At 38.0% G+C, this 27,339-nt stretch overlaps 1 protein-coding gene across 10 annotated transcripts in view; it reads left to right on the top strand.

The window, feature by feature from the left end:
* The window catches only part of SMAD2 (SMAD family member 2), an 83,477-nt gene that overhangs the window by 14,314 nt on the left and 41,824 nt on the right, over nt 1-27,339 (top strand). For all 10 annotated transcript variants that reach the window (XM_086372391.1, XM_086372386.1, XM_086372392.1 and 7 more), the window contains exon 2: nt 18,308-18,596. In XM_086372391.1, the coding sequence (XP_086228517.1) occupies nt 18,361-18,596 (236 nt within the window). In that variant the 5' untranslated portion in view covers nt 18,308-18,360. The remainder of the gene's footprint in view (nt 1-18,307; nt 18,597-27,339) is intronic.

The following is a 27,339-nucleotide window of genomic DNA, read 5'->3' as shown; positions in this document are numbered from 1 at the left end:
CAGATGGACAAGTTCTACAAAACTTACGAAGAACCAGTAATTCCAGTGTCATGTAAAATGTTATGTGGTCTGGTCTTGATAGGAGAAGAGATGCAGTGAATAAATATATGAGAAAAAATCATTTTGCTGGGCTACTGTAATTTTAGTACCACCAGCCGTCAGGACAGATGTCGTATCAGAAGGGAAACATACAGGCTATACCTCAATAATAAGCACAGCAATGAAATTTTAGATAAAATGTTAGTATTTGCTTATAACAAAAAAGCCACTGTGATTAATTAGGGTTTGTCTCAAAACGTAAAAATGATTAAACATTAGAAAACCTGTAAATGAAATTCATCACATTAACACATCAAAAGAGGAAAAAGCTCTATGATAATCTCAATGGGTGAAGGAAAGCATATGATAAAATTCAGTACTTATTCTTGACAAAACTTCTTAGAATATTAGGAATATAAGGAAACATTAATTTGAGTAAATGGTCTTTGTTAAAAAAAATAAAAGTGTACCTGCGGCATGCTTACAACTTTCTGAATTTATGTAACAGGTGAAAATTACTTTGATATAAATCAGGAATATGAAGGGTATATTGACTCAGAAGGGATCCAAGGAAACTTTCTCAGACAGTGAAAATATTCTGTATCTTGACAGGGATGGTGATTATATGGAGGTATGTATTTATCAGGACTCACTGAATTACATATTTAACATCTTGTGCATTTTATTGTATATAAGCTATGCCTCAATAAAGTTGATTTTTTTTTTTTTAAGTTAATACAGTTGACAATTTAACTGTGCCTGTCTACTTCTGTGTGTGTGTGTTTTTCCCCCCCCCAGAAACTATGTACTACCCCATTCATGATTGAATCTTCAAATGTAGAACTGTGATATAGAGGGCTAACTGTAAAGGTACATGTGAATTTTCAAATGTGTGGAGGGTCAGCATCTCTAATCTTCTCGTTCAAGGCTCAATTGTATATAAAAACCAATGTATTACTATATGCCAGCAACAAGCAAAATCTGAATTTAAAAAAGACACCCTTTAAAATGGCAACACAAACTACAAAATACCTAGGAAAAAATAAAAGCATATGTGGGATCTTAATGGAAAAAATTATAAGACCCATGTAATATTCAATTATAAGAAAATATATTTCTATTTATGAATAGAAGATACAGTATCATAAATATCAATTTTCCTCTATTTATTTATAAATTCAGTGTCATTCCAAGTAAAATTGCAGAAAGGTGAAAGAGAATTCATTTTGTCCGATACCAAGACATAATCTGTAGCTTTCATGGTTAAGACATGATGGTATTTGTTTCAGATATAGACTAATGGAAGGAAAGGAAAAAAAAAGCCTAGAAACACAAGTAGCATTTGTAAATACTAGGGAAGTGATTCAGTATATGGTACTGGTGTACTTGATTATTTCTGTTGGGGAGAAGATACCTACCCTACATCACACACCAAAATAGATTGCAACGGTGAACAGCAAAACTTTGCAATTTGACTTTTAAAAAGTGACAGCATATTCAAGGATCTTTAAGAAGGTATAAGTGTGTTCAGTTCAGTCGCTCAGTCATGTCCGACTCTGCCACCCCATGAATTGCAGCACGCCAGGCCTCCCTGTCCATCACCAACCCCCGGAGTTCACTCAGATTCACGTCCATTGAGTTAGTGATGCCATCCAGCCATCTCATCCTCTGTTGTCCCCTTCTCCTCCTGCCCCCAATCCCTCCCAGCATCAGAGTCTTCTCCAGTGAGTCAACTCTTTGCATGAGGTGGCCAAAGTACTGGAGTTTCAGGTTTAGCATCAGGCCTTCCAAAGAATACCCAGGACTGATTAGGTAGAATAGGCTGGTTGGATCTCCTTGCAGTCCAAGGGACTCTCAAGGGTTTCCAACACCACAGTTCAAAAGTCTCAATTCTTGAGCGCTCAGCTTTCTTCACAGTCCAACTCTCACGCCCATACATGACCACTGGAAAAACCATAGCCTTGACTAGACGAACCTTTGTTGGCAAAGTAATGTCCCTGCTTTTGAATATCCTATCTAGGTTGGTCACAACTTTCCTTCCAAGGAGTAAGCGTCTTTTAATCTCATGGCTGCAATCACTATCTGCAGTGATTTTGGAGCCCAAAAAAATAAAGTCTGCCACTGTTTCCACTGTTTCCCCATCTATTTCCCATGAAGTGATGGGACTAGATGCCATGATCTTCGTTTTCTGAATGTTGAGCTTTCAGCCAACTTTTTCACTCTCCTCTTTCACTTTCATCAAGAGGCTTTTGAGTTCCTCTTCACTTTCTGCCATAAGGGTGGTGTCATCTGCATATCTGAGGTTATTGATATTTCTCCCAGCAATCTTGATTCCAGCTTGTGCTTCTTCCAGCCCAGCATTTCTCATGATGTACTCTGCTTATAAGTTAAATAAGCAGGGTGACAATATACAGCCTTGACGTACTCCTTTTCCTATTTGGAACCAGTCTGTTCCGTGTCCAGTTCTAACTGTTGCTTCTTGACCTGCATATAGTTTTCTCAAGAGGCAGGTCAGGTGGTCTGGTATTCCCATCTCTTTCAGAATTTTCCACAATTTATTGTGATCCACACAGTCAAAGGCTTTGGCATAGTCAATAAAGCAGAAATAGATGTTTTTCTGGAACTCTCTTGCTTTTTTGATGATCCAGAGGATGTTGGCAATTTGGTCTCTGGTTCCTCTGCCTTTTCTAAAACCAGCTTGAACATCTGGCAGTTCACAGTTCACATATTGCTGAAGCCTGGCTTGGAGAATTTTGAGCGTTACTTTACTAGCATGTGAGATGAGTGCAATTGTGCGGTAGTTTGAGCATTCTTTGGCATTGCCTTTCTTTGGGATTGGAATGAAAACTGACTTTTTCCAGTCCTGTGGCCACTGCTGAGTTTTCCAAATTTGCTGGCATGTTGAGTGCACTTTGACAGCAGCATCTTTCAGGATTTGAAATAGCTCCACTGGAATTCCATCACCTCCACTAGCTTTGTTCGTAGTGATGCTTTCTAAGGCCCACTTGACTTCACATTCCAGGATGTCTGGCTCTAGGTGAGTGATCACACCATTGTGATTATCTGGGTCGTGAAGATCTTTTTTGTACAGTTGTTCTGTGTATTCTTGCCACCTCTTCTTAATATCTTCTGCTTCTGTTAGGTGCATACCATTTCTGTCTTTTATCGAGTCCATCTTTGCATGAAATGTTCCCTTGGTATCTCTGATTTTCTTGAGATCTCTAGTCCTATTCTGTTGTTTTCTCTATTTCTTTGTATACATGATTTAAAATACTGATAAACTTGAGCACTTTAAAGTGAAATACTTTATTAAAAAAAGACCATTAAAAGTCACTTGCTAGGTGAAGATATATGTGGCTTGTGTAATTAACAAAAGATGATTATATGAAGAATTCCCAGGTAGCTCAGCTGGTAAAGAATCCGCTTGCAATGCAAGAGACCCTGATTCAATTCCTGGGTTAGGAAGTTCCCCTGGAGAAGGAAGTGACAACCCACTCTAGGATTCTTGCCTGGAGAATTCCATGAACAGAGGAGCCTGGTGAGCTACAGTCCGTGGGGTCGCAAACAGTTGGACACGACTGAGTGACTAAGCACAGGGGCAAGAAAGAGATGGTGAATGTGAACAAATGGTTCAGAGGAACAGGAAGCTGAAAAGTCAGTAAACATGAAAATATTCTCAAATTTCCTAGTAATTGGGGAGATGCTAAGTGTTGACAGCCCTCCCCTCTGTTGCACTCATGCTTTTGATGAAAGTTTGAGGGACCAAATAATGTGTTGATGGTAAAATAGGAACTCATTTTTTCATGGTGGGAATGACAATTAGTGTAATCATATTGTTGGTACTTGGTAAAGATGTATATGTGCATGTCCTGCCAGGCAGCATTTCCACTCGTTGGTATATGTCCTAAGGCATTGTTTTTCATTCGTTTTTTACAGACCCATGGTGGGAAATATATTGATATACGAGACACCGGCTGAATTAAAAATTTTGAAATCGAGTATGATCTGTTTTCTACATATTCTGTTTTTATTTTTTTCTTTTCTGTTCTTTTAAAAAAGATACTGCTCAGGATCAACTAAGTTGATTTCATAGTCATCGGTAGTTCACAACCCTCAATTTAGATGGCAGAGGGTAACATATAATAAAAATGCCTGTTTTAAGTGTGTGTGTGAGGCTACAGTGAGAAACCGTTTTTCTTGCTGTGGGGTTTCTTCTTTGATCAGGAAGTTCAGAAGCTTCTGTCCTTAAAGAGTTCTCCTATATGAATGAGAAGTTACATGCCAAACTACTTACTGACGGGAGTTTGTAAGAGTGGATAATTGGAAACAACCTCCTCTTTAGAAGGAGACTAGACACTGAACTGGAGAAGGCGATGGCACCCCACTCCAGTACTCTTGCCTAGAAAATCCCATGGACGGAGGAGCCTGGTAGGCTGCAGTCCGTGGGGTCGCCAAGAGTCGGACATGACTGAGCGACTTCACTTTCACTTTTCACTTTCATGCATTGGAGAAGGACATGGCAGCCCACTCCAGTGTTTTTGCCTGGAGAATCCCAGGGACGGGGGAGCCTGGTGGGCTGGTGTCTATGGGGTCGCACAGAGTCGGACACAACTGAAGCAACTTAGCAGCAGCAGCAGCAGCAGCAGCAGACACTGAACTGTTGGGGTCATACAGTGGAATGCTATATGACAGCTAAAATGAATGCCCTAGAGTTGAAGATTATTTATGTATTGGCATGAACAGTTCTAATAATGAATGAAAAAAGTGAAGTGACGTGAGTAGTGTCAAAGCTTGACACAAATTTATGGAAGTGTGCAAAACTTTATTGTTACGGATACCATGTGTATCAAAACCTTTTAATGATCATGGAGGAAAGTCAAAATCATGGCTATCTCTTGAGAAGCAAGAGGAAGGACAGTGGGATAATAAAGGTGTTCATAGGAGACTTTAGCTAAATCCATCTGTCATGTCTTATATCTAATCATATACTACAAAATGCTGAGAGTTGACAGAGCTGGATGGGAGATCCAGGGGTATTTAAATATATTTGTATGACTGAAATACTTATTTTTAAAAAAAATTAACACTCTAGCCACAATAAAATTCAAGATAACTGGAGGGAAAAGTAAATTTAATGAGATGTGTAACACCTTTATACAGAAAATTAGCTTACTGATGGGTATTAAGTCCAAAATAAGTGGAAATGTTTCATTTGCATAAATAAGAATACATAGTATCATGCTGCTGCTGCTAAGTCGCTTCAGTCGTGTCCGACTGTGTGCGACCCCAGAGACGGCAGCCCACCAGGCTCCCCCGTCCCTGGGATTCTCCAGGCAAGAACACTGGAAATGCATGAAAGTGAAAAGTCAAAGTGAAGTCGCTCAGTTGAGTCCAACTCTCAGCGACCCCATGGACTGCAGCCCACCAGGCTCCTCCATCCATGGATTGTCCAGGCAAGAGTACTGGAGTGGGGTGCCATTGCCTTCTCCAACCTAGTGTCATAAATTAATACAAATTCATCACACTTCGAAAATTCTTAGGGTTGTGGTGGAATTTGACAACATCAAATTAAAAGTCATTTAGTCACTAAAGTGAAATTGAAAGTCTCTCAGTCATGTCCGACTCTCCCATGGACTATATTACTGTCCGTCGAAATCTCCAGGCCAGAATACTGGAGTGGGTAGCCGTTCCCTCCTCAAGGGGATCCTCCAAACCCAGGTCTCCCACATTACAGGCAGATTTTTTACCAGCTGAGCCACTGGAGAAGCCCAGTCTCTAAGTTGCATCCAACTCTTGCAGCCTTGTGGGTGTAGCCCACCAGCCGCCTCTGTCCAGGGGATTTCCCAGGGAAGACTCCTGCAGTGGGGAGCCATTTTTTCCTCCAGGATATCTTCCCACCCCAGGGATCGAACCCGAGCTGCCTTCATTGGCAGGACAGTTCTTTACCACTGAGCCACCAGGGAAGTCCATCAAATTAAAAGTAACATCCATATTAAAAAAAAGAGTAAGGGAGGACTTGCTTTTCAAATATCGAAGCCTGCCTGAGAGCAGTAGCAGGAGTGTAGGTGTGAATAAGCCCGCCAGGGGGCAGAATATGAAGTCCCCAGTGAGACATTTATTTACAGGGACTTGGTATGTGGCAGGAGTGGCATTTTGAATTAGTAAAAGATAAACTAATTTAATAAACGGTGCTTATAAGATGGGCTTCCCAGGTGGCTCAGTGGTCATGAATCCGCCTGCAGTACAGGAGATGCAGTTTCCATCCCTGGGTCAGTAAGATCCCCTGGAGGAGAAAATGACAACCCACTCCAGTATTCGTACCTGGGGAATCCCTTGGACAGAGGAGCCTGGTGGGCTGACAGTCCATGGGGTCGAAAAGAGTTGGACACAACTGAGAGACTGAGCATGCACACACACACACACATATCTTTAAGATAGGTATTCTTAAAGGAGATACTGAGATTACCATCTCACCCCTTAAATGGAAATTCCTGCTAAGTTAAAACCTAAATGTGAAAAGCAAATGTAAACTATAAGAATAACTAGAAGGAGCAGTATCTTTAAAAAATCAAGGTATCTGTGTCTCAGATTCCTCATTTGTAAATAATAGTACCCACCCCACTGAATTCTTAAGAGAATTAAATGAGTTAATGCTTACCTGTTAGACTAATGTGTTGTGTCATTGAGTAAGCACTTAGTAAATGTTTGCTACTATATTTGAATGTAGAAAGAGATTTCTTTAGAAATTAACAAAATTGTATCATAAGATTTTGATTTAAGTATAAATTTGTATGTTAAAAGACAATGTAAGGAAATAAAATAACATTTTGAGGATTTCGAGGTGTTTTTTTTTGGTAGTACACATTCAGTTGATAGGGTTTTTTATCGTAATAAAAAACAGTATACGAAGAATAGCAAATTGAAGACTGAAGAAATGTAGGGAATGCCATTTGCAAAACTGTTTTACAGTTATTAATAACTTGGCTTTATTTGCTAGTTCGGGATAATCAGACCTCTTAACTGAAACTTTCCAGTGAGTAATCTTGGAATCCCACTTTTACTAAAATATCACTTGATAAGCTTTCTTCTATGGCTGTGAAGTGAAATTTTCCTATTCTGTTGAAATTTGCACTATATAAGTATCACAGTTGGAATTAGAAGCAGGGTTAGTATCTGAACTTTTCAATTCTTGCAGATGTTGAGAAAAACATTTCTGACTTGAGTACAGAGCTTGCTACCACACTATTGAAGGAAATCTGTATGATGTAAAAGATTCATTCATATTTTGATAACTTGATCATAAATTAATTTTCTTGTTTTCTTACTCTATTTTGTCCTCAAGTTGGAACATGCAGAAATCGATATCTTATAAAAACCTAAACTCAATCTGTTTACATTTCAAAACTTTTGGCTAAATATATGATACCTTAGCTATTTAAAATGCCCAACTAATTATATTAGCATTACTGAAAAAATTATTTTATTGCATAATTGAAAAATTCTCCAGAGATAATTAGCCAGGAGTTAACCAGCCATGATTACTAAGACATGACAAGTAAAGACTGGTAACTTTAAGTGATGACGTAGTTCCAAAGTGATCGTAACTGCTCTTTCTAAGACATGGGGCACTGACATCATGGCCGTACTAGGTCATGAAGTCATTCAGATGACCCAGAATAGGCTTAAACTTTTCATGTTTTCAATTCCATGAAGAAAAAAGTTTTTATAAAAGACTTTATAGAAAGTTTTCAGATCCCTAAGAATACAGCTTAACTCACAAGAAACATTTTTCCTAACAAAAGTGAAACAGAGACCCTGTTTACTCAGGTTCTTCCTGACGCTGGGAATCCCTTTCATTTTGCTGGTAATAGAAAAGTTTGATTTTTATTCATTTTCCTAGCTGTAATTCTTACGGCTGAACTAATTGAACTAGAGGTATAGGCACTCTTAGATAGCATCTTGCTGTATTTGCTTGTTCTGGCAGTTTTTCACAAGGAACAGGGCTCTTTCCTGTTACTTAGGAATAAGAGTTTTGTTCTAAGGATAAAATGGGTGTGGAGCTTGTACGGTGCCTGGAGGGTCCTCTGAACGCACGCCTTCTCCACAGGGCTGCGTGCTGTGCCTTGCCTGGGTGTGCACTCTCCTCCACTGACTACCCTCTGCTGAGCCTCTGCTGTGTTTTCTGCTGCCCCCGGTCATGTGATGAACACGAGTAAGGCCATGTGTTAATACAGACCCTGTAACCTTAGTTTTCAGATTGGCCTCTGTTTCTGTGTTCTGAATAGTGATTAATGCATTATTCCGTGCTGCTTGGTTTACACTGGTTAGTGACCATTATCTTCAGATCCTCCCTTTCCCTAAACTGTCCGTATCCACTTGGCCAGAAACACATGTGAATTGTTTGTGCAATCACTGAAGTAATGCTCTTAATATTAGCGGTAACTTCTGTCTTCAGTGTTTTAAATTGGACCGGCCTCGCTTTTCTCTCTCTCCTACTGTGTTGCTTCCTTGTACTCTGTGTTCCAGCAATACCTGCATTTGTTTTTCTTCTTTTTTTGTAACTCCTAAAATGTTTCCTGTCTCTCAAACATACTGAACTTGGTGCCTGCTGTTCGTTTTCTCTCTCTCTCTTCACACTTCTGCTTTGTTGTCGCTTTTGTGATATGTCTCCCTTCCAGAGGTTGAATTAATAAGCATATTCTCAGTGCTCGGACAAGACTGTCACATGATATTGAGGCTTATGCAGCTGGCTCCACTAGAGCGTGCTTTGTGACACACAGTAGGAACTCAGCAGAGTTTAAAACGTAGCCAAATACGCTTTTTGCTGCCTGTTAGTTGCAAATGTCTGCTTTGGTTTGTAAATGTCTACTTGTGTTTGGTGAAGTTTTATGTGTCTGCTTTATTTTGTCAGGTTGTGGTTTTATATGCTATAGTATTTTTCAATTATAATATTTACTCTGGTATACTATAATATATAGCATTTGTATGTATGCTTATTTATGTGCACTTTTACAGCATCTCACTCTATGGACAGCTTAATGGTGCTATCTACTGTGCAGTTCTCATTGTTCTTTACTTACCTCACAGTGGGAAAACTTTAAAGGAAGTCACATAATCTTATTTTTTTACTTCTTTCAAATTTTTAGCATCTAAAGCACAGTTGGGCTATCAAGGACGTCGGGGCAGTGTTGCTATGTAGAATTCCAGAGACGTCCCTATAAAAAAGTTACTATGGCCAAGTAAATTTATGAAATTTGGGACCCTTGGGACAGTCTCCTGAATTAGGTTGGGGACTTAATTGTTTTTTCCTTTTGAGGGGAATGAATATGATTATAATAATTGATAATTAGGTTGTGACCTTTATTTTCTAGCAAACTATACCGAGGCCTCAGTATCTTTAGCTGGAAGATCATTTTTGAGGATGACCTTTTGAGAATTCAGAGTCCTTTTTTGAGAGTTGTACTTATTTATTGAATAGTAAATGTGTTCCCCTTGTACAGCAGCCTTGCCACCACTGCCCCAATTAAGTCTGTGACTGGATGTCATTTGGGCTCTCAGTTTTTGTTCTTAGACAACGGCCCCTCCCCCGACCCCACCTGTCCCTGTCCCCAGCATACGGCTAGAAGCGCTCGTGGAGGCTCACCTCCGGGTGTGGGCAGACACACGCAGGCTTCCTTACACTGTTGGGCAGCTGTCACTGCCTCGCTTCTGAAACTTCCAGTATGAGTTGGCATATTGAAGGTTTGGTAAGTTTTTGGTTAAGAAATCCTTTTAACTTTGCTTATTTGGAACTTATTAGTGTATTTGTTTAGGTGCTTTTTAATTTTTTTGAGTTGTAATTTACATGTGACAAATGCCCAAACCTTAAATTTTCAGTTCTATGAGTTTTCGTAATTGTGTACTCACATGTAATTACTTCTCAAAATACGATAGAAAACAATTTTATCACCCCAGAAAGGTATTTGTGCCTCTGGCTAAGCATTCCGCTGTGTGCGCCTACCTTTTCCTGAGACAGTTATTTTGACTTTTGTCACTACATTAGTTTCCCCACTTGTTAGAAGTCATAAATGGAATCAGTGTATATCTTGTATATTTTGTTCTTAAATAATAACTTTATTATTTTTTTCCCAGCATGATCATTTTGAGATTCATCTGTGTTGTGAAGTGTATAAGAAGTTCGCTCATTTTTGTTCCTGAGCAGTATTCCATTGTGCAAATATACGGCAATTTAATTTTTTTTTTTTTTCCAGTTTTCTTGGTATTTGGGCTATTTCCAGTTTTGGGCCATTGTGAATATGGCTGCTGTGAACAGTCTTGTACAAGTCTCTTTTTTGTGAACCTGAGTTTTCATTTTTCTTGAACATATGTCTAGGAGTGGAATTATTTTGATATAGGGTAGATGTATATTGAACTTCGTAGGAGCTTGCCAGTCTTCCAAAGGCACAGAACCATTTTACACTTGTGTCAGTAGGGTGTGAGCATTCCGCCTGTTACACATGTCAGGCCGAGTAATGGTCCCCAAAGACACCCATGTTCTAATCCCCAGAACCAGTGAATATTACTTAATATGGCAAAAGGGACTTGCCAGGTGTGGTTCAGGATCTTGAGATGTGGAGGTTTGGGGGAAATATCTGGATGATCCCTAAATGTAATCTCAAGTGTCCTAATAGGAGGGTAGAAGGACGTTTGATTACAGAAAGCGGAGGCAGTATGACAGTGGAGGCAGAGACGGGAGTGATGTGCTTCGAAGATGGAGAAACGGGGCAAAGCCGAGGGATACAGGAGGCCAACAGAAGCTGAAGGGAAGGAAGCAAAGTCTCCTCTTAGACTCTTCGGAAGGAACCAATCCTGACAATACTTTGACTTTCTTTAATTTATTGAAACTCATTTCGGTAACTCTGTATTGTTTTAAGGCACTAAGTTTGTGATAATTTGTTGTAGCAGCAATAGCAAACTAGTAGATTCTGTGTCTTCACCAGCATTTGGTGGTGTCAGAGTATTTTTAAACCATTTTAGATGTGAAATGCATTGTGGTTTTAACTTGTATTTTTCTGAAGAATGTTGATATTAAACATCTCCTAATGTGCTTATTGCACTCCTGTATCCTCTTCATGAAATATCTGTAATTTGTCTTTTGCCTATTTTTTAAAGAAACAGAGTTCATGTTTTTCTTTGACTTTCAGTTCTTTATATATTCTGAATAGTAGTCCTTTGCCAAATATATTTATAACATTTTTTCTCTAATCTGTGACTTACTCGTTTTTTTAAAGGTGTCTTTAGGTAAGCAAACATTTTAAGTTTTGATGAGGTTTGTGTTACTTACAGTTCTTTTATGGTTAGTGCACTTTATATCTTAAGGACATAAAAGTATTTTTTGTTTCCCTCTGGAGGTCAGATTTTCCTTTCACATTGAAAATGGTATAAGATAGTGATTGAGGCTTACTGTTTTCCATGTTGTTGAAAAAATGTTGAAAATAGATTGACTTGGTGCCTTGGTAATGTTTGTAGCAAGGGCTTCCCTGATAGCTCAGTTGGTAAAGAATCCGCCTGCAATTCAGGAGACCCTGGTTCGATTCCTGGGTCAGAAAGAACTGCTAGAGAAGGGATTGGCTACCCACTCCAGTATTGGGGTTCCCTTGTGGCTCAGCTGGTGAAGAATCTGCCTGCAATGCTGAAGACCTGGGTTCAGTCCCTGGGTTGGGAAGATCTCCTGAAGAAGGGAAAGGTTACCCACTGCAGTATTCTGGCCCGGAGAATTCCATTCTATACAGTATAGTCCATGGGGTTGCAAAGAGTCAGACACAGCTGAGTGGCTTTCACTTCACTTGTTAGCAGATGAGTTGACTGAATACGTGTGTGTCTATTTCTGAACTCTTGTATTTCACTCTGTTTATTTTTCTTATGTCTACTCTATGATCTTGACTACTAAGTCTTGAAATAAGGTGGTATAAGTCCTCCAAAATCGTTCATTTTTCAAGATTGGTCTTACTGTTCTAGATCTCCTGTTTCCATGGGAATTTTAGCATCAACATATCAGTTTCTTTAAAAAAAAATCCTGCTGAAATTTCAACAGGGCTTGCATTTATATGTCAAACTGGGAAGGATAGACATTTAAATAATATTGAGTCTTCCTGTTTATAAACATGGTCTCTATTCATTTCAGTCTTCTTTCATTTACCTTAGCAGTATTTTGCATTTCTTAGTATAAAGGTCCTGAGTATCTTAATTTAGATGGACCTATAGGTTTTTTTGTTGTTGCAGTTGTGTATTGTATTTCTTTAAATTTCCTTTTCCATTTGTTCTTCACTTGTATGTAGAGATACAGTTAGTTTTATATGTTGACCTTCTATCATAAAACCTTACTGGCTCACTTACTAATTTTACCTGTGTTTTTATAGATTTTTATGCAGTTTTCAATAGAGACAGTCATATCAGCAGAGAACATACGTCTTTCTTTCCAGTCTTTATGTGTTTTACTTCTTTCTTGCCTTATTGCAGTGGCTGGAGCATCCAGTGCGTTATTGAATAGAAATGGTGGCAGTGGGCATCCTTGTCTTAGTCATAAGGGAAAGGGACTTAATGTTTCATCATTAGATATGTTGCCAGCTGTAGTTTTTCATAGTTATCCTTTTCCAGAATGAAGAACTTCTTGCTCATCTATGTTTCTAATTCTCTTAAGAGTTTTTGATCATGGATAGATATTAAATTGCTTCTGTGGTGGCTCAGTGGTAAAGAACCGGCTTGCCAATGAGGGAGATTCAGGTTCGATCCCTGAATCAGGAAGATTGCTGAGAAGGAAATGGCAACCCACTCCAGTATTCTGTCCTGGGAAATCCCATGGATAGAGGAGCTTGGTGGCCCATATAGTCCATGGGTTCACAGAAGGGTCACACACGGCGTAGTGACTAAACAGCAATAGATGTTAAATTAGCATTGTCATATGCTTTTCTTTTCCTGCATCTGTTAAGAGAATCATAAGGATTTTTCTTGTATACTGTAAATGAGGTGCTTGGTTTTTTGTTTTTTTGTTTTTTTAAACTGGTAAACCAGTTTTGCTCCTTGGAAAAATTGGCACTGTTTCCACTTTTTCCCCATTTATTCGCCATGAAGTGATGGGACCAGTTCCCATGATCTTAGTTTTCTGAATGTTGAGTTTTAAGCCAGCTTTTTCACTTTCTTCTTTCACCTTTATCAAGAGGCTCTTTAGTTCCTCTTCACTCTATGCCATTAGAGTGGTATCATCCACATATCTGAGTTTGTTGGTATTTCTCCCAGCAGTCTTGATTCCAGCTTGTGATTCATCCAGCCCAGCATTTCTCATGATGTACTCTGCATAGAACTTAAATAAGCAGGGTGACAATATACAGCCTTGTCAAGCTCCTTTTTGAATTTTGAACCAGTCTGTTGTTCCTTGTCCAGTTCTAACCGTTGCTTCTTGACATGTATTTAGGTTTCTCAGGAGACAGCTAAGGTGGTCTGGTATTTCCATCTCTTTAAGAATTTTCCAGTTTGTTGTGATCCACACAATCAAAGGCTTTAGTGTCAATGAAGCAGAAGTAGATGTTTTCTTGAAATTCCCTTGATTTCTCTATGATCCAGTGTATGTTGGCAATTTGATCTCTGGCTTCTCTGCGTTTTCTAAATCCAGCTTGTACATCTGGAAGTTCTCGGTTCACATACTGTTGAAGCCTAGCTTTGAAGGATTTTGAGCATAACCTTGCTAGCATGTGAAATGAGCACAGTTGTATGGTAGTTTGAACATTATTTGGCATTGCTCTTCTTTGGGATTGGAGTGAAAACTGACCTTTTCCAGTCCTGTGGCCACTGCTGAGTTTTCCAAATTTGCTGACATACGAGTGCAATACTCTAACAGCATCATCTTTTAAGATTTTAAATAGCTCAGCTGGAATTCCATCACTTCCACTAGCTTTGTTTGTAGTAATGCTTCCTAAGGCCCAATGATTTCACCCTCCAGGATGTCTGGCTCTAGGTGAGTGACCACAGCATCATTCGGGTATGAGCTGCATCAAATTCCTTACGGTTGTACAGTGGAGGTGACAAATAGGTATAAGGGATTAGATCTGGTAGACAGAGTGACTGAAGAACTACAGTGTTATGGAGGTTCGTAACATTGTACAGGAAGTGGTGACCAAAACCATTTCAAAGGAAAAGAACTGCAAGAAGGCAAAGTGGTTGTCTGAAGTTGTTGTTTGGTCGCTCAGTCTTGTCTGACTGTTCTACAACCCCACGGACTGCAGCACACCTGGCTTCCCTGTTCTTCACCATCTCCCAGAGCTTACTGAGACTCGTGTCCATTGAGTCGGTGATGCCATCCAACCATCTCATCCTCTGTCGTCACCTTCTCTTCCTGCCTTCAGTCTTTCCCAGCATCAGGGTCTTTTCTAATGAGTTGACTCTTCGCATCAGCTGGCCCAAAGTATTGAAGCTTCATCTTCAACATCAGTCCTTCAGTGAATATTCAGGGTTGATTTTCTTCAGGATTGACTGGTTTGATCTCCTTGCTGTCCAAGTAACTCTCGGGAGTCTTCTCCAAAACCACACTTCAAAAGCATCAGTTCTTTGGTGTTCAGCGGCCTTAATGGTCCTACTCTCACATCCATACATGACTACTGGAAAAACCATAACTTTGACTATCCGGACCTTTGTCGGCAAAGTGATGTCTCTGCTTTTTAATATGTTGTTTAGGTTTGTCATAGCTTTTCTTCCAAGGAGCAAGTGTCTTAATTTCATGGCTGCAGTCACCATCTGCAGTGATTTTGGAGCCCAAGAAAATGAAGTCTGTCACTGTTTCCATTGTTTTCCCATTTATTTGCCATGAAGTGATGTCTGAGGAGGCTTTCTAAATAGCTTGGGAAAGAAGAGAAGCAAAAGGCAAGGGAGAAAGGGAAAGATACACTAATTGAATGCAGAGTTCCAGAGAATAGTAAGGAGAGATAAGAAAGTCTTCTTAAGTGAACAATGGAAAGAAATACAGGAAAGCAGTAGAATGGGAAGCACTGGAAATCTCTTAAAATTGGAGATATCAAGGGAACATTTCATGCAAGGATGGGCATGATAAAGGATAGAAATTGTAAGGACCTAGCAGAAGCAGACGAGGTGGCAAAGATACACAGAAAAACTATATTTAAAAAGTCTTAATGACCTGGATAACCATGATGGTGTGGTCACTCATCTAGAGCCAGGCATGCTGAGTGTGAAGTCAAGTAGGTCTTAGGAAGCGTTTTCAGACAGCTTTTCTTTGTACTCATTCCTCAGCATCAGGGCACGTTGTCTGCTGCTGGTGGGGGGGCTCTTTCCTGCCTTCCTCTAGGAGTAGACCGTAGGGATGGTACACGTGAGCCGCTTGTCGCGTGGCAGGTGCACAAGTAGGTTTGGCTCCCCCCACCCTCCCAGATGGGGTTCTGCTCCTCCCTCTGAGGCAGGGGATCTTCCCCTGGGCCTGGGAAGTGGGAGGCTTTCCTTCATCTCCTCTCCTGGCTGAAGCCTTTGTTTCCTATGAGATGGCCGCTTATAGGGGAGGAGCTCTCCATTATCTTTTATCTTTAATATTCAGTAGGTTGAAATACTCAGCAGATTGACTGTTAGCTGTTTCCTTTGCATCTGTGGGTTGATGTCTGATATCATTTTTGCAATGTTCTTGGCCATTATCTCTTCTTATGCTTTTTCTGTCCCATTCATCTCCTGGGACCCCAGTTATACTCCACTTAACTCCACTTAAACCCAAGTTCACATTTGATGTTGGATGTTCTGGGATTTTTTTCCACACTTTTTTTTTCTCTTCGTGTTTAAATCTGAGCACTTTAATTTGGCCTGTCTTCAAATTCACTGCTTATTTTTGTCTGTTTCTAAATCCATCTAAAGAGATCTTTAATTTCTGATATTGTATTTTTCATTTCTCACATTTCCCCGTGATCTTTTTTTATAGCTCAGTGTCTGTGATGAAAATCTCTATTTCGTTATTCATGCTGTCTCTTCCATCAGTTTTCATCATAGTTAAAAGTATGTCTGATAATCTCCAAATCTAGACCGTCTGATCTGATTATATTAATACTGTCCTCTTTTGACTGTGGTTTGCTACTCTCTCTGTCTTGTAATTTTTGAGTGAATGCTGAATGTTTGTGTAAAATCAATGCAATGGCCCATCATTTCTTGTGAGGCTAAGTGATAAGATGTGTGTGTAGTTGACCTAGTTCTCGGCTTGTTTGCAACTTTAGCTTGATAAGCTCAAGTGTTTTAAGAGTAGGGTTAAGACTTCACATTCTATAAGATTTGTTGTCTTATTGTAATTTTAGTTCTCTCCCTATGCTTTGAGCCATCAGCTTTCTGAACTGTGGGTGATTTCTCTGCTTTTCTCTGGGTTCTTGTGATTCTGGAGTGCTGCCCCAGGCTCTTATATCTTCCAGTGCTTTCTCTCAGCAATCCTTTCCTACCCTAGCCTTGGTAGTTCAATTTACAGAGTATCTCCGTAGAAGTTCTTGTCTCAGCTCTCCTGTCCCACCTCAGCCTAGCTCAATGTCTGGAGTCTCTTGGATTAATTTCTCTTACCTCTCCTCTGCAAGGCCTTTGAGGAGGACCTTTAGCTTCTTGGGTTAGCTCAGCTCTCCAGCCTTGTCCTCTGCCCTTTGGCACATTTTGGCCAATACTTGGTGCAGGTCTGTGGGATTGAGTGGTTGAGTAGTGCAGACTTGTTCTGTGGAATCCTTGGAATTCTAATATATCTTGTCAGCTTACATGTTGCTGTTAAAATGTATTAAAATTTAGGTTGATTTCTGCTTATTCTCACTGTGATGGGATTATTCCTCCATAGCCGCTCCACCAGGAAAGAGACCATCTGTGGGTTCCTTTTTCTATCAAGACACACTTTTTGGAATTTAGTTCCACTCAGGTTACTTTGCATCTTAAACTTCCTGATGGGTTCAGAAAAACCATGATTTTATATCTTTTTCTGTCTTGTTTGGATTGTTAGGGTGAAAGTGATGATCTATTGTGATCTTTTACATCCTAATTAGAAGTGGAACTCCTTTATGGAATACTTTCTGGTATATAATCTAGCAAATACCTGATAAAGTTTGTTATTTCACTTTGCTGTAGTTGGATTTTCTACTGAATTTCTCAGAGCTAGATTTTGAAATATTTTCCATTCTTCTCAAATCTGAACTCTCCAGTTCTGTCCTCAAGTGGCAAATTATCTTATGTCTTACTTTGAGATTAAAGCCATTGACATTAAATTGTAATTGAGGGGCTTGTGGAGAGTGTGGGAAGAATTTGCAGTAGCTGCTTAGAAAACTGGGCAAATGGAAAACTAACATAGTTAGCTGTAGGGAAGAGAGTTGTACAGAAAGGAGCTCATGATGATACAGTAGTTTACTGCTCATGTCATCAGGTACAAAGCTACAGTTGGGAGATGGTTATTTTTAAAGTTGGAGGAAAGCAAGTGGCTGTGGTGTAAATCCTGATTTTCCTGTAGAAAAGTCGATAAGTATATCTCAACTTGATATTTCAAGGGCTGTCATTACTGAGGTATAAATAGCAAGAATAAATTTAAAAGATTTTAGGGAATTTGTACCTTGGTGTAGGAAGAGGAGCTGTATTTGACTTTATTCCCTATACATATTGTTACTTAGATAAAAATGAACATTTTTTTAAAAGAAGCTTAATTAAAAGTCTCAGGGAATGGTAAAAGTGAACCAAGTCTTTTCTTCACAGACTCTTTTTACTTTTATTTCTTCCTTCTTGTTTACTTCACACTTGATGCCTTTTCCATTGTTTTAACTTTAGATTTTCCTTTATGATACTTCGCTATGAAAGTTTAAAACTTTGGGGTTGTTGGGCTTGTAAATTAAAAAGTATCTTTTGTTAACAAGTTTTGAGAATAGATTGAAATGCCAAAAGGTGAGGAAAACTTTCTTTTGGTGAAATGTTTTATTGATACCATTAAAAATTAAACATAAAGTCACATGGGTGATGAGAAACTTGTCCAGTGTTGATAAAGATGCAAGGTTTCACTTGCAAAAATATTACATTTATCCACTTACAACATTGTCTTGTTTTTAGAAGAATTTGTTTTTTTCACAGTTCATTTAAATTAGTAAAGATATTTTCAAGGGTGAAAAAGATAACTTTTGAACGTCTGTTGTGAAAGTAATAATTTGAATTTCTGTTTCATAATTGCCTTTTGGTACTGTGCTGAAACTAGTGGTTGATCGTAAAGTTAGCCTCTAAACTATTCTTTCGGTGTCTCTTCTAGGTTAGATTAAGGAGGATATTTTCTTAGAGTGGACCACCGCTTTTGGTAAGAACATGTCGTCCATCTTGCCATTCACTCCACCAGTTGTGAAGAGACTGTTGGGATGGAAGAAGTCAGCTGGTGGATCTGGAGGAGCTGGTGGAGGAGAGCAGAATGGACAGGAAGAAAAGTGGTGTGAGAAAGCAGTTAAAAGTTTGGTGAAGAAGCTGAAGAAAACAGGACGATTAGATGAGCTTGAGAAAGCCATCACCACTCAGAATTGTAATACTAAATGTGTTACCATACCAAGGTAAGTGTTGTTAAATAAGAAATTTGAGGGCCTTACTGTTGAAAGTTGCTTAAAGGAATCTAAGGGAACGTTACTGAAATTTTTTTAGTTTCAAATCAGTAGTGATTATTAAAATAAGATAGCTGTTCTTAACCTATCACATTAATTTTGTTTGACTCATTAAGACTTATATATCATTTTCTTGAACAGTGAGATGGTTTAATCAAGCAAAATAAAATACTTAGATTGTATTTTTGTCTTCACTATCTTCCTTTACCTTCATTGCCTAAATGCTTCATTGTATACTTTTGTAATTTCTGTGATCGAATTTGAATAAAGAGTCAAATATTTTCTATCACTAGCGCAGTAGTGACTGGCCGTTTTCTCCTCCTTTGGTCAAAACTTCAGTAAGGAGTTAACAGAGACAGCTCACATTGTGATGAATTTTGTATAGTTTTTATTTGAGTTACAACATTACTTCTAACAAAGAACCGTATGTAAGACAGCTTCCTGTGTGTTGTAGTTGGTCAGAACCTGTCTTGAAGACCTGCCTCTTGTATTAGAAGGATGTGTTACCTAAGAGGTTGAAGTTTTATTAGTGTACGTTTAATCGTTTTCAGAGTAGTACCACTCTCAGAAACAGTGTTTTAAAATAAAGTAGCAAGTGGTTCTAATTTGTCCTGCCATAGTTGTGCACATTACAGAGTGTGAGGGAGTGTCAGTTTATCGCATTTTCTAAAATGTTTGCAGTGTCACACACACAGGCTAGCACATGGCACGTGAAGCCATTCTACTTGACATGTTTCTAATGAGTTTTGGGAAATACACTGTGGATGCTTGTTGATAATAGACATAGAACACCAGCCTATCTACTTGCAAATACTAACAGAATGTTTCCTGCCTTGTTTGGTAGATTAATTATCCATTTCTTTTACCTTGCTTGTTTCATGTATTTCTTAAGTAAGTGTCACTTTTCCTGGTTTATTCTTTCATTTTAGAAATATTTATAGATGCCTGGCATTTCAATTCAGTAAACAGTTATTAATATCAACATATAGTCTTTGCTGTTGAGTTGCTTACTTCCTAGTAAGGGAGGTAAACTTGAAAAAACAAGAAAGATAGTTTTATAACATACAGTAGGCTTTCTGAAAGATGTATACTCAGGGAGTTGTGTCCAAAGTGGGAAGCCTTCCCTATTCTGCAGCTTGTGAAAATTTTCCTCCTGAAGAAAGATTGGTGGCCGAGTTGGATGGATGTTAAGGAGGAATTTAGTTAGGAGAAGCTTGATTCACCCAGAGTGGCGGTGGGGAGGGTGGGGAGGGCTGCTCACCGGAGTCCTGGGAGTGTAGGGGAGGAGACGGGAGACGGCCTGCCTCAGAGGCTGCATGGTAGTGAGGAAGCGCTGCATCCCATGCTGGCCGTTCACACTGAGCCCTGGGGATTGGGTGAGGGGGGAGACATCAGAGAGTCTTAGGAAAGACGTGAGGAAAAGGGCTGTGAGACTGTCAAGAGTGGAGGTGGGAGACTGGTTAGTATGTTTCCTCCTCATCCAAGGGAGCGGTGCGGTCCGGTCCAGGAAGACATGGGGCCGTGGTTCTGCACGGCTTCATTTAAGGCTCTGCTGCCAGTGCAGTGAAGTGTTGACGGAGCGGAGCTGCAAGGAGAGTCGTGCAGTCCTGCCTCTTAAGGAGATTCAGTAGGTAGCAGCCTCTTGATTGAAATGTATAGACTTTGTATTTAAACCGTGGACGTCCCCTTAGTCAGATTTCTTTTCCTTCTTGTCCATTTTTCATTTTACGCACTAGTTTCAGAGATTTTTTTTCTTTTACATTCTTTTTCTTTAAAGATTTTTCCCCCAACACTTTTACCCGATTAATGAAAGTGAAGTGTTGATTGTCCAGTATCTTGTTTTTCACTCTTTAATAAAAGTTCATTGAAGCTTAGAAACTTGCTTGTCTAATTTGGTGGGTTTTTTTTTTTTTAATACTGCAAGAAAAGTAGATTTAATATTGGCTGTTATTGAAAAATTTAAGTTTCTTGTACTGTTTGGAACCATATATTTTTTGAAGTTTGCTTTCTTGTTAATAGTTGAAAATAGTATCAGGTTATTAGTCATTTCTTAACTCCTGAATATCCTTAAACATTTGGTCAACTCGTCATGGTGTCAACTGTAAAACAGGGAGAGTGGGTGCAGAAAGGGCCCATTGTGGAGGAATCCAAACCGCAGCTTAAGCAAAATTATTTAAGATGTAATGCAAAATGGATTTACTGTAAGTCTGTTAGCTTAAAATTGCAAGTGAGTTGTTAATAAAATACCTTTAGGTATTGATGTCTTGATGTTTTCATCATGTATTGATGAACATGAAGCATAAATTACTTAATTTTTAAAATGGCAGATATTCTTAAATGGTTAGTGTCTCGTTGACTCTCAACCGTTTCTTTCCCTCTGCCTCCATCTGCTGATGTTAGAGTGGGACTAAATTGTGGGTAGAAAGAAACCCAGACCTGACTTTATGTCCCTCCCATCCCCCTCATATAATTAGCTCTGCCTTCATCACTTTGTCTCTGAAGAAAGCGATAGCTGTAGCTGCACATATGTGTCACTGCTTCCTTCCTACTGTTGTATGTGGTGACACAAAGTGATTCATGGGTAAAACTTAACCTACTAAGCTACAGTGAGCTGAATTGTATGAATAAAGTTTCATGAAGCTTTTCCATCGCGAGACAACTCAGTCAGAAATCAGAATGGCAATTGATGTTTAGGTAACGAATCAGTCAAAAGAAGAAAAATTGGCCTTCAGTGCATATTATCTACAGAAAAACAAAATCCAGATAGCAGTGGAGATGGAGAGCTTGTAAAGTTAAAAACAGGAGGCTGTGAGGTCTGAATGCTAATTTGATAATGGTCGTTGTACGTAAATAAGCAGGAATACAGAATTTTTTTTTATAAACATCAATTATAAGGACTTTCCTAAGGTGATACTTTGTGTTTGACCATTTATGACATTTTGATGGTTCATCCTAAAGAAAGTCAGGAATATGGTCAAAGATATCTGGTGTTCACTTCAGCATTGTTTTTAATAGCAAAGAATTAGGTAAATCCAATCATAACCCATAATTCCCTTAACTATAAAGGAAACTTACATAACTCATTTTATACCAGAATTGAATGGTAAAGTAAAATTGAATAGCAAAGTAAAGTTTATACCAACTTTACTCGTAAAAATAGATCCAAAAATTATAAATAAAAAAGCTCAAATTATAAACACAAAACCACCAAATCATGAGTGGGTAAGGTTTACTGCAGAAATGCTAGTATGATTGACCTATTGGAGGTCCATTAATATGAGACACTGCGTATTCGTATTTATGAAAGCTCTGATCTTAATGGATCTAGAAAGCTTTTTTATAAAATCCAGTGCTCATGTTAACAAATTAGGAATAGGAATTTTCATAAGTTGATAAAGTATAAAAATGTTAATGCTTAATCTTGAAACTTTAGAAGAAATAATGCCAAATTGTTAATAGTGATTACTTATGGATTACCTAAAAAGAGAAATGTCCTATAATTTTTCCCTGGTATTTATCTATGAAGGTATGCTTTACTTTTGTAGTCAGCACAGTTAAATGTTTAAGAAGAACTTTTTTGGCAATACTTAGACTATTCTTATATATTTTTTAAAATCCTTTAAATTAAGTCAACTTTCCTGTTACAGAGAAACAATGTTTTCATTTTCTTAACATGTTATACACGTGTTTATATTTTTTCCTTTAAAAAGTATGTTCCTTAAAAAGATAAAAGTAGTATGTATGTGTTGTACATGATTCCAAATTCGAACACAGATTATACAGCGGGAAAATTCCTCCCTCTCCTTCCTGTCATCACCCATATCCTCACCTTGTTGTATTACTACTGTCTTATATATCCTTCCAGGATACTGAGTATCTCATTAATACTGTCACTGACATTGGGATTTTGTTTTCCATCTTGCAAATTTTTAAAGCATCAGAGTAATTGAAGTAAACTTTATGCAGATTGTCAGCTTTTATTTTTATTTTCATATTCCTACTCTTTTGCTTCTCTGGATAACCCAGAAAGAATTAAAGAAAAGTCTTTAAAAACTGAACTATAGTATCCTTCCGTTCTTCTTAAATTAGTGCTTTTTTATTTCGGAAGAAAATAAGAATGATTCTTCCTCCCTCATACATAGATGTGTGTGTGAGATAATATACATGGAGTACTATGACAGAAAGAACTCTGAATTTTAAGTTTGGTGACTTGTAAGCTGCTTCAGTACTGATGAATGTGAATCCTGAGGCGTGTAACTGTATTTTTTACTATTTCTTCATCTGTGAAAGGGGTTAGTACTATCTTGAGTTCTTTCACAGTACTCTTTTGGGGTCTTTTGAAATACTATAACTATTGGTTTATAAGCTATAAAGCACTATAGTCATGAATATGATTTATTTGAAATGTTCCCAGGTATTCCATGTCTTCATTTTCCTTCCAGGTTTTCTCAGAGAACTCATATTGAATTATAATTGTCCGTCTTTGCTTAGTAAACACTTCTGCCAGATAATTATCATGATTTAGTATAACTATTAAAATATAAAATCAGTTAGTCAAAACAGTGAAACAGTGTATAAATGCAAACTAGAACTTTGAGACTATCAGCCTCAGCATCCAGCTTGTCATTTTCTCTCTGCAATATTTGTGTATACGTTGTGAAAGCACTTCTGATGAACACTTCATTAGGCTCCTGTGAAACACAGTTTGAAAGACACATTGTTAAGATCCTTAACTTTTATCTGATGCCTACATTTACATTTTTATTTTTTCTAAGGTAGCGCATGCTGTAGGATCCTGGTATTCAAAGTCCTTTTGTGTGTGTATATAATACATTCTTCCATGGGGCATTTTTATCATTTACCTTATCAGAGAAAACATACCTGCCCTAGAACCTAGGTTCCTTTATAAAATTACAGAATTATTACCCAGATTTATTATTATCTATTTAATTTTAAATTTAACAGTAAACATCATCCTCACTTTTCTTGTCCCATTCACTTGATGTTTTGCTTTGAAGAATTCACTTAACTGCCTAGAATCAACCTAGCTAAAATAATACGCATCTAAAAAATTGCAGCCATGTTTATAGATGCTACAAATGATGTCTTCCCCAAAGAGTCATTAACTTTTTCTTAGGTAGACAGGCTGATCACTTTAATCTTCGTGGCTGATCTGGGCTGAGGCTTGGTTGCCATTTTAATTTGTTTTAGTCTGCACTGGCACATACCTTTTATTTATTTATTTCCGTCATTAGCATTGTGGGAGATTCATATCAACTCTTCTTCCATAATTTGAGTTTGGTGCTTGATCCTCCTGATGGTTGCATTTTTAAAATTAGGCAGACATCTTTGAGGGAGGAGAATCTTGTGATTGTCACAAGTTTGGCCGTGTTCATTTTCTTCATTAGAGTTTGTTTTCCCAGACTGAACCTGGTGCTCAGCTCGTACCTGGAATGTACAAGTGACTCCAGGGAAGGAAATGGCGCAGACAGTTTTCTGTTCACCAGAAAGTGTTTTCTCTTCTCTCAGTCTTTGTTCGTTTGGATCTCATTGCTTTAATTGCTCGCTGTGCTTACTGTTGTCTTTGAATACATTTTTTTTTGTTAACCTTTTTCCCTCTAGTTTTTGCAACAGGGAACATTAGCTTGCTATGTATGACCTGCTTATATCTTACCTGGAAGTAAAATTGTAACAGCTAATTAAAGTGAGACTTCTTATGATATGTATTCAGAGACCCCCCCAAATGTGAGAACTGGTTACAAGTAACCTACAATCAGAATTGAGGTGCTATACCATTTATGCAGGAATTGCAGGAAAGATTAGCTGAGACAAGTATTGTTAAGTTTAACCTATTACTGACCTGCTTCCCGCGATAAAGAGTTCGTGAGGGAGATCCCATATGAAAACTTGGAGAGAGTAGGTTTTTGCTCTGGCATTTCCCTTCTCCTTTTATCCAGATTGAGGGGCGTCAGGGAACTCCTCAGTTTGAATTGAGGTATGGGAAATAGACTGGTACTTGACTGTCACCTGAAAAAGCCTAAAAAAAAAAGTAAGAGAACAGTTGAGCTGCTTCTGTATCAGTGGAAGTTTCCCATGGGCCAGGTGGACTTTTCTAAGGTAGTTGAAGTTGACTTATCTTGAAAAGATCAAGAGGCTCAACTTGGAGAGTCAAAGTGACCCAAACCGGACAGCCAGAGAAACTCTTCCAGTAGAAACTAACTGCAGGGAAAGGTAGCATTTGGGCTTCTGACCTTATAGGGCTCTTCCCTCCTCCTCTAAAATCCCCTCTTGCTATTCCAGAACCCACAGGGCCCTTAAAAGTAACAGCTGGAGAGTTCTGGAAGAGTTGAAGTTAGCAAAATTCAATGAGAGAATAAAAGTTTCGATTTAGATGAGAGTAGTAAAATATAAATTTTTTCAAAGAAGTTTTTAATTATATGTATTATATACTATATGTGTGTGTATATATATATATATATATATACTTTATATATATTGTGTACTAGAACAGCCATGTGACCTTTTTGAGATTTTATGCAGAAATGAGGAAAACAGTTTGAAAAGGAGCTTGCTTGAGGGTAATGATATGGGAATACTGAACAGGTTTTCAAAAAACTGTCTATGTTCTCCTTTTGAAAACTAGGGAATCCACATTTAGTGACACTGGGGACAAGCAAACTGAGTGGGGAGAATGGAGGAATGTTACGTATGTCTACATGAAGTGCACAGCCTTTTAACACTTTTTTTTTTTTTTTTTACAAAAATCTGACTGTATAGCTGTTAAATTATCCAGTGATGCTTTTCCCCCAGGAACGATTTTATTACAACTAGAGTTTTCTTTTATTACCATCACATTTTTTTTCCCCCTTGAACTGTTCAATCTCTGTTCTCAAAATCCAGTATTATTTTAGCTTTGCTTTTGGGTTGTTATGAACAATGTGAATTGGTTGTCTTGAGACTCGTATGAAACTTATCATGAATAATGCTTAAATTAGAACTAAAACATGTAAAATTCTTGATTATCTCCCTCATCCCAGACTTTTTTCTTTTATGAACCTTGCTTATGTTTATGGCTTTTTATGTATTAAGAGGATATAATTTTTCCGTAACTTGGTTTACCCTAAGTTTGCTAGGCCAGTGGGGGAGAGGAAGTTAAGGGAGGCTGTATTTTTATTAAGGATGATGTAAAAGTTCAGAGTTAGATAGTGAACAGAAATTTATAATGAAAAGTAATTAACTTACAGTAATTTTTCCCATAAGTTTTATGTGATTGCTTATATAATTTACATTAACCATGTAAAACATTTTAACCTCTACATGTAAAATCCCACTGTCAACTTCAAAGTGGTATACGAATGTGAGTTAATTTTTATCTTCTAGGATGCTAATATTAAAATTGTCAAATTAGAAAGTCATTTCTTTACAGCCAAATACAGCATCACAATAATGTGTGATTAATAAGTTGAGTTTTTTACAGAACTCTATTCTGTAGTGTAATTCTTGTTTTAAGTTTTATGCATTTAATAGATTGAAATGACCACAAAGTTATATTTTGTTAGGATTTCTTGTCTTTTAGGATACTATTTTTTTAATTGTTAAAAACAGAATATGTATTAAAATAAATTTTAAAAATCCATCAGCTGTATTATTAAAATAAATGTCCTTGAGCCTACTTTGGTGCTGGCTTTTTTTTTTAAGTAATAGTTTCTGTTTTTTGGAAGAACTTGAAATATTTTGAGCAACTATTTTTAGAATTGATATTTAAATCTTTCCAATTATAGGGACTATTTTATTTGTGTGGGGGATATTTTGCTATTTTTCAAAGGCAGTAGAAGCACCTAGTAAGATTTCAAAGAGTATTTTCAACATAACATTTAAAGAGAAAGGTCAGTAACTTTTTCAGTCATTTCTTGGTCCTTCTGTTTCTAAGAAGAGCTGTTCCAAACCAAGAAGAATAGAAGTATCCCTTTTATCTTATTAGACTCTATGGAAATTGTGTTGTCTCCTCCTGTTTTGATTTGGGAGTGACTCTACTAATTTCATTGTCCAAAGAATGTTTTTTTCCTGAGAAATTAACTCTTGCAGTGACCGCTCTAGTTTTTATAGTTAAGCACATTCTATAATGCTTTACTTATCTAAAATGCTGTTCCAAAGTTATTGGTTTAATTATCTGCCATGTTTTTATTTTTATTGAACTGTGTAAGAGGCAGAATAGAGTTGGTAGTTAAGAATGCAGCCTCTGGCCCCACCACTTGCTAGCTGTGCAGCCTTAGACGTGTCACTTTATCTCTGTGCTTTGATGATCTCATTTGTCAAGTGGGTGAACTGCCTTACTTGTGGGCTGTTGGGAGGTTAAGTGATCTAGTGTATGTAACAGATTAGTGCTGTGCCCGATACATAGTAAGTGCTTGATCTGTGTGAGCTGTACATGGGATGGATCCCTCCTCAGATTTGATTTTGATGTGAGACTGATGAAGCCAAACGTATATTAAAAGGGAATGAAAAAGATTATTGCTCATATGATAAAGCTTTCGGGAAAAGCAGGACAGGCTTCCAGACTGGTCCAAAAATTACTTGAGAAAGAAGTAATGGGAGTCGTGGGGCTGGGTTGATAATTCCCGCATTCCTGTGTGTACCCAAACTTTTCTTGGTTTAAAATTCCAACCAGCCACAAGGATTTCCTTACCAGTTTGCT

Source organism: Bos grunniens, chromosome 24 (assembly GCF_055505025.1).
Source record: "Bos grunniens cultivar Pamir isolate PY7600 chromosome 24, Bosgru_T2T1.0, whole genome shotgun sequence".
Lineage (NCBI taxonomy): Eukaryota > Metazoa > Chordata > Mammalia > Artiodactyla > Bovidae > Bos > Bos grunniens.
This window is presented reverse-complemented; position numbering and strand designations above follow the sequence as displayed.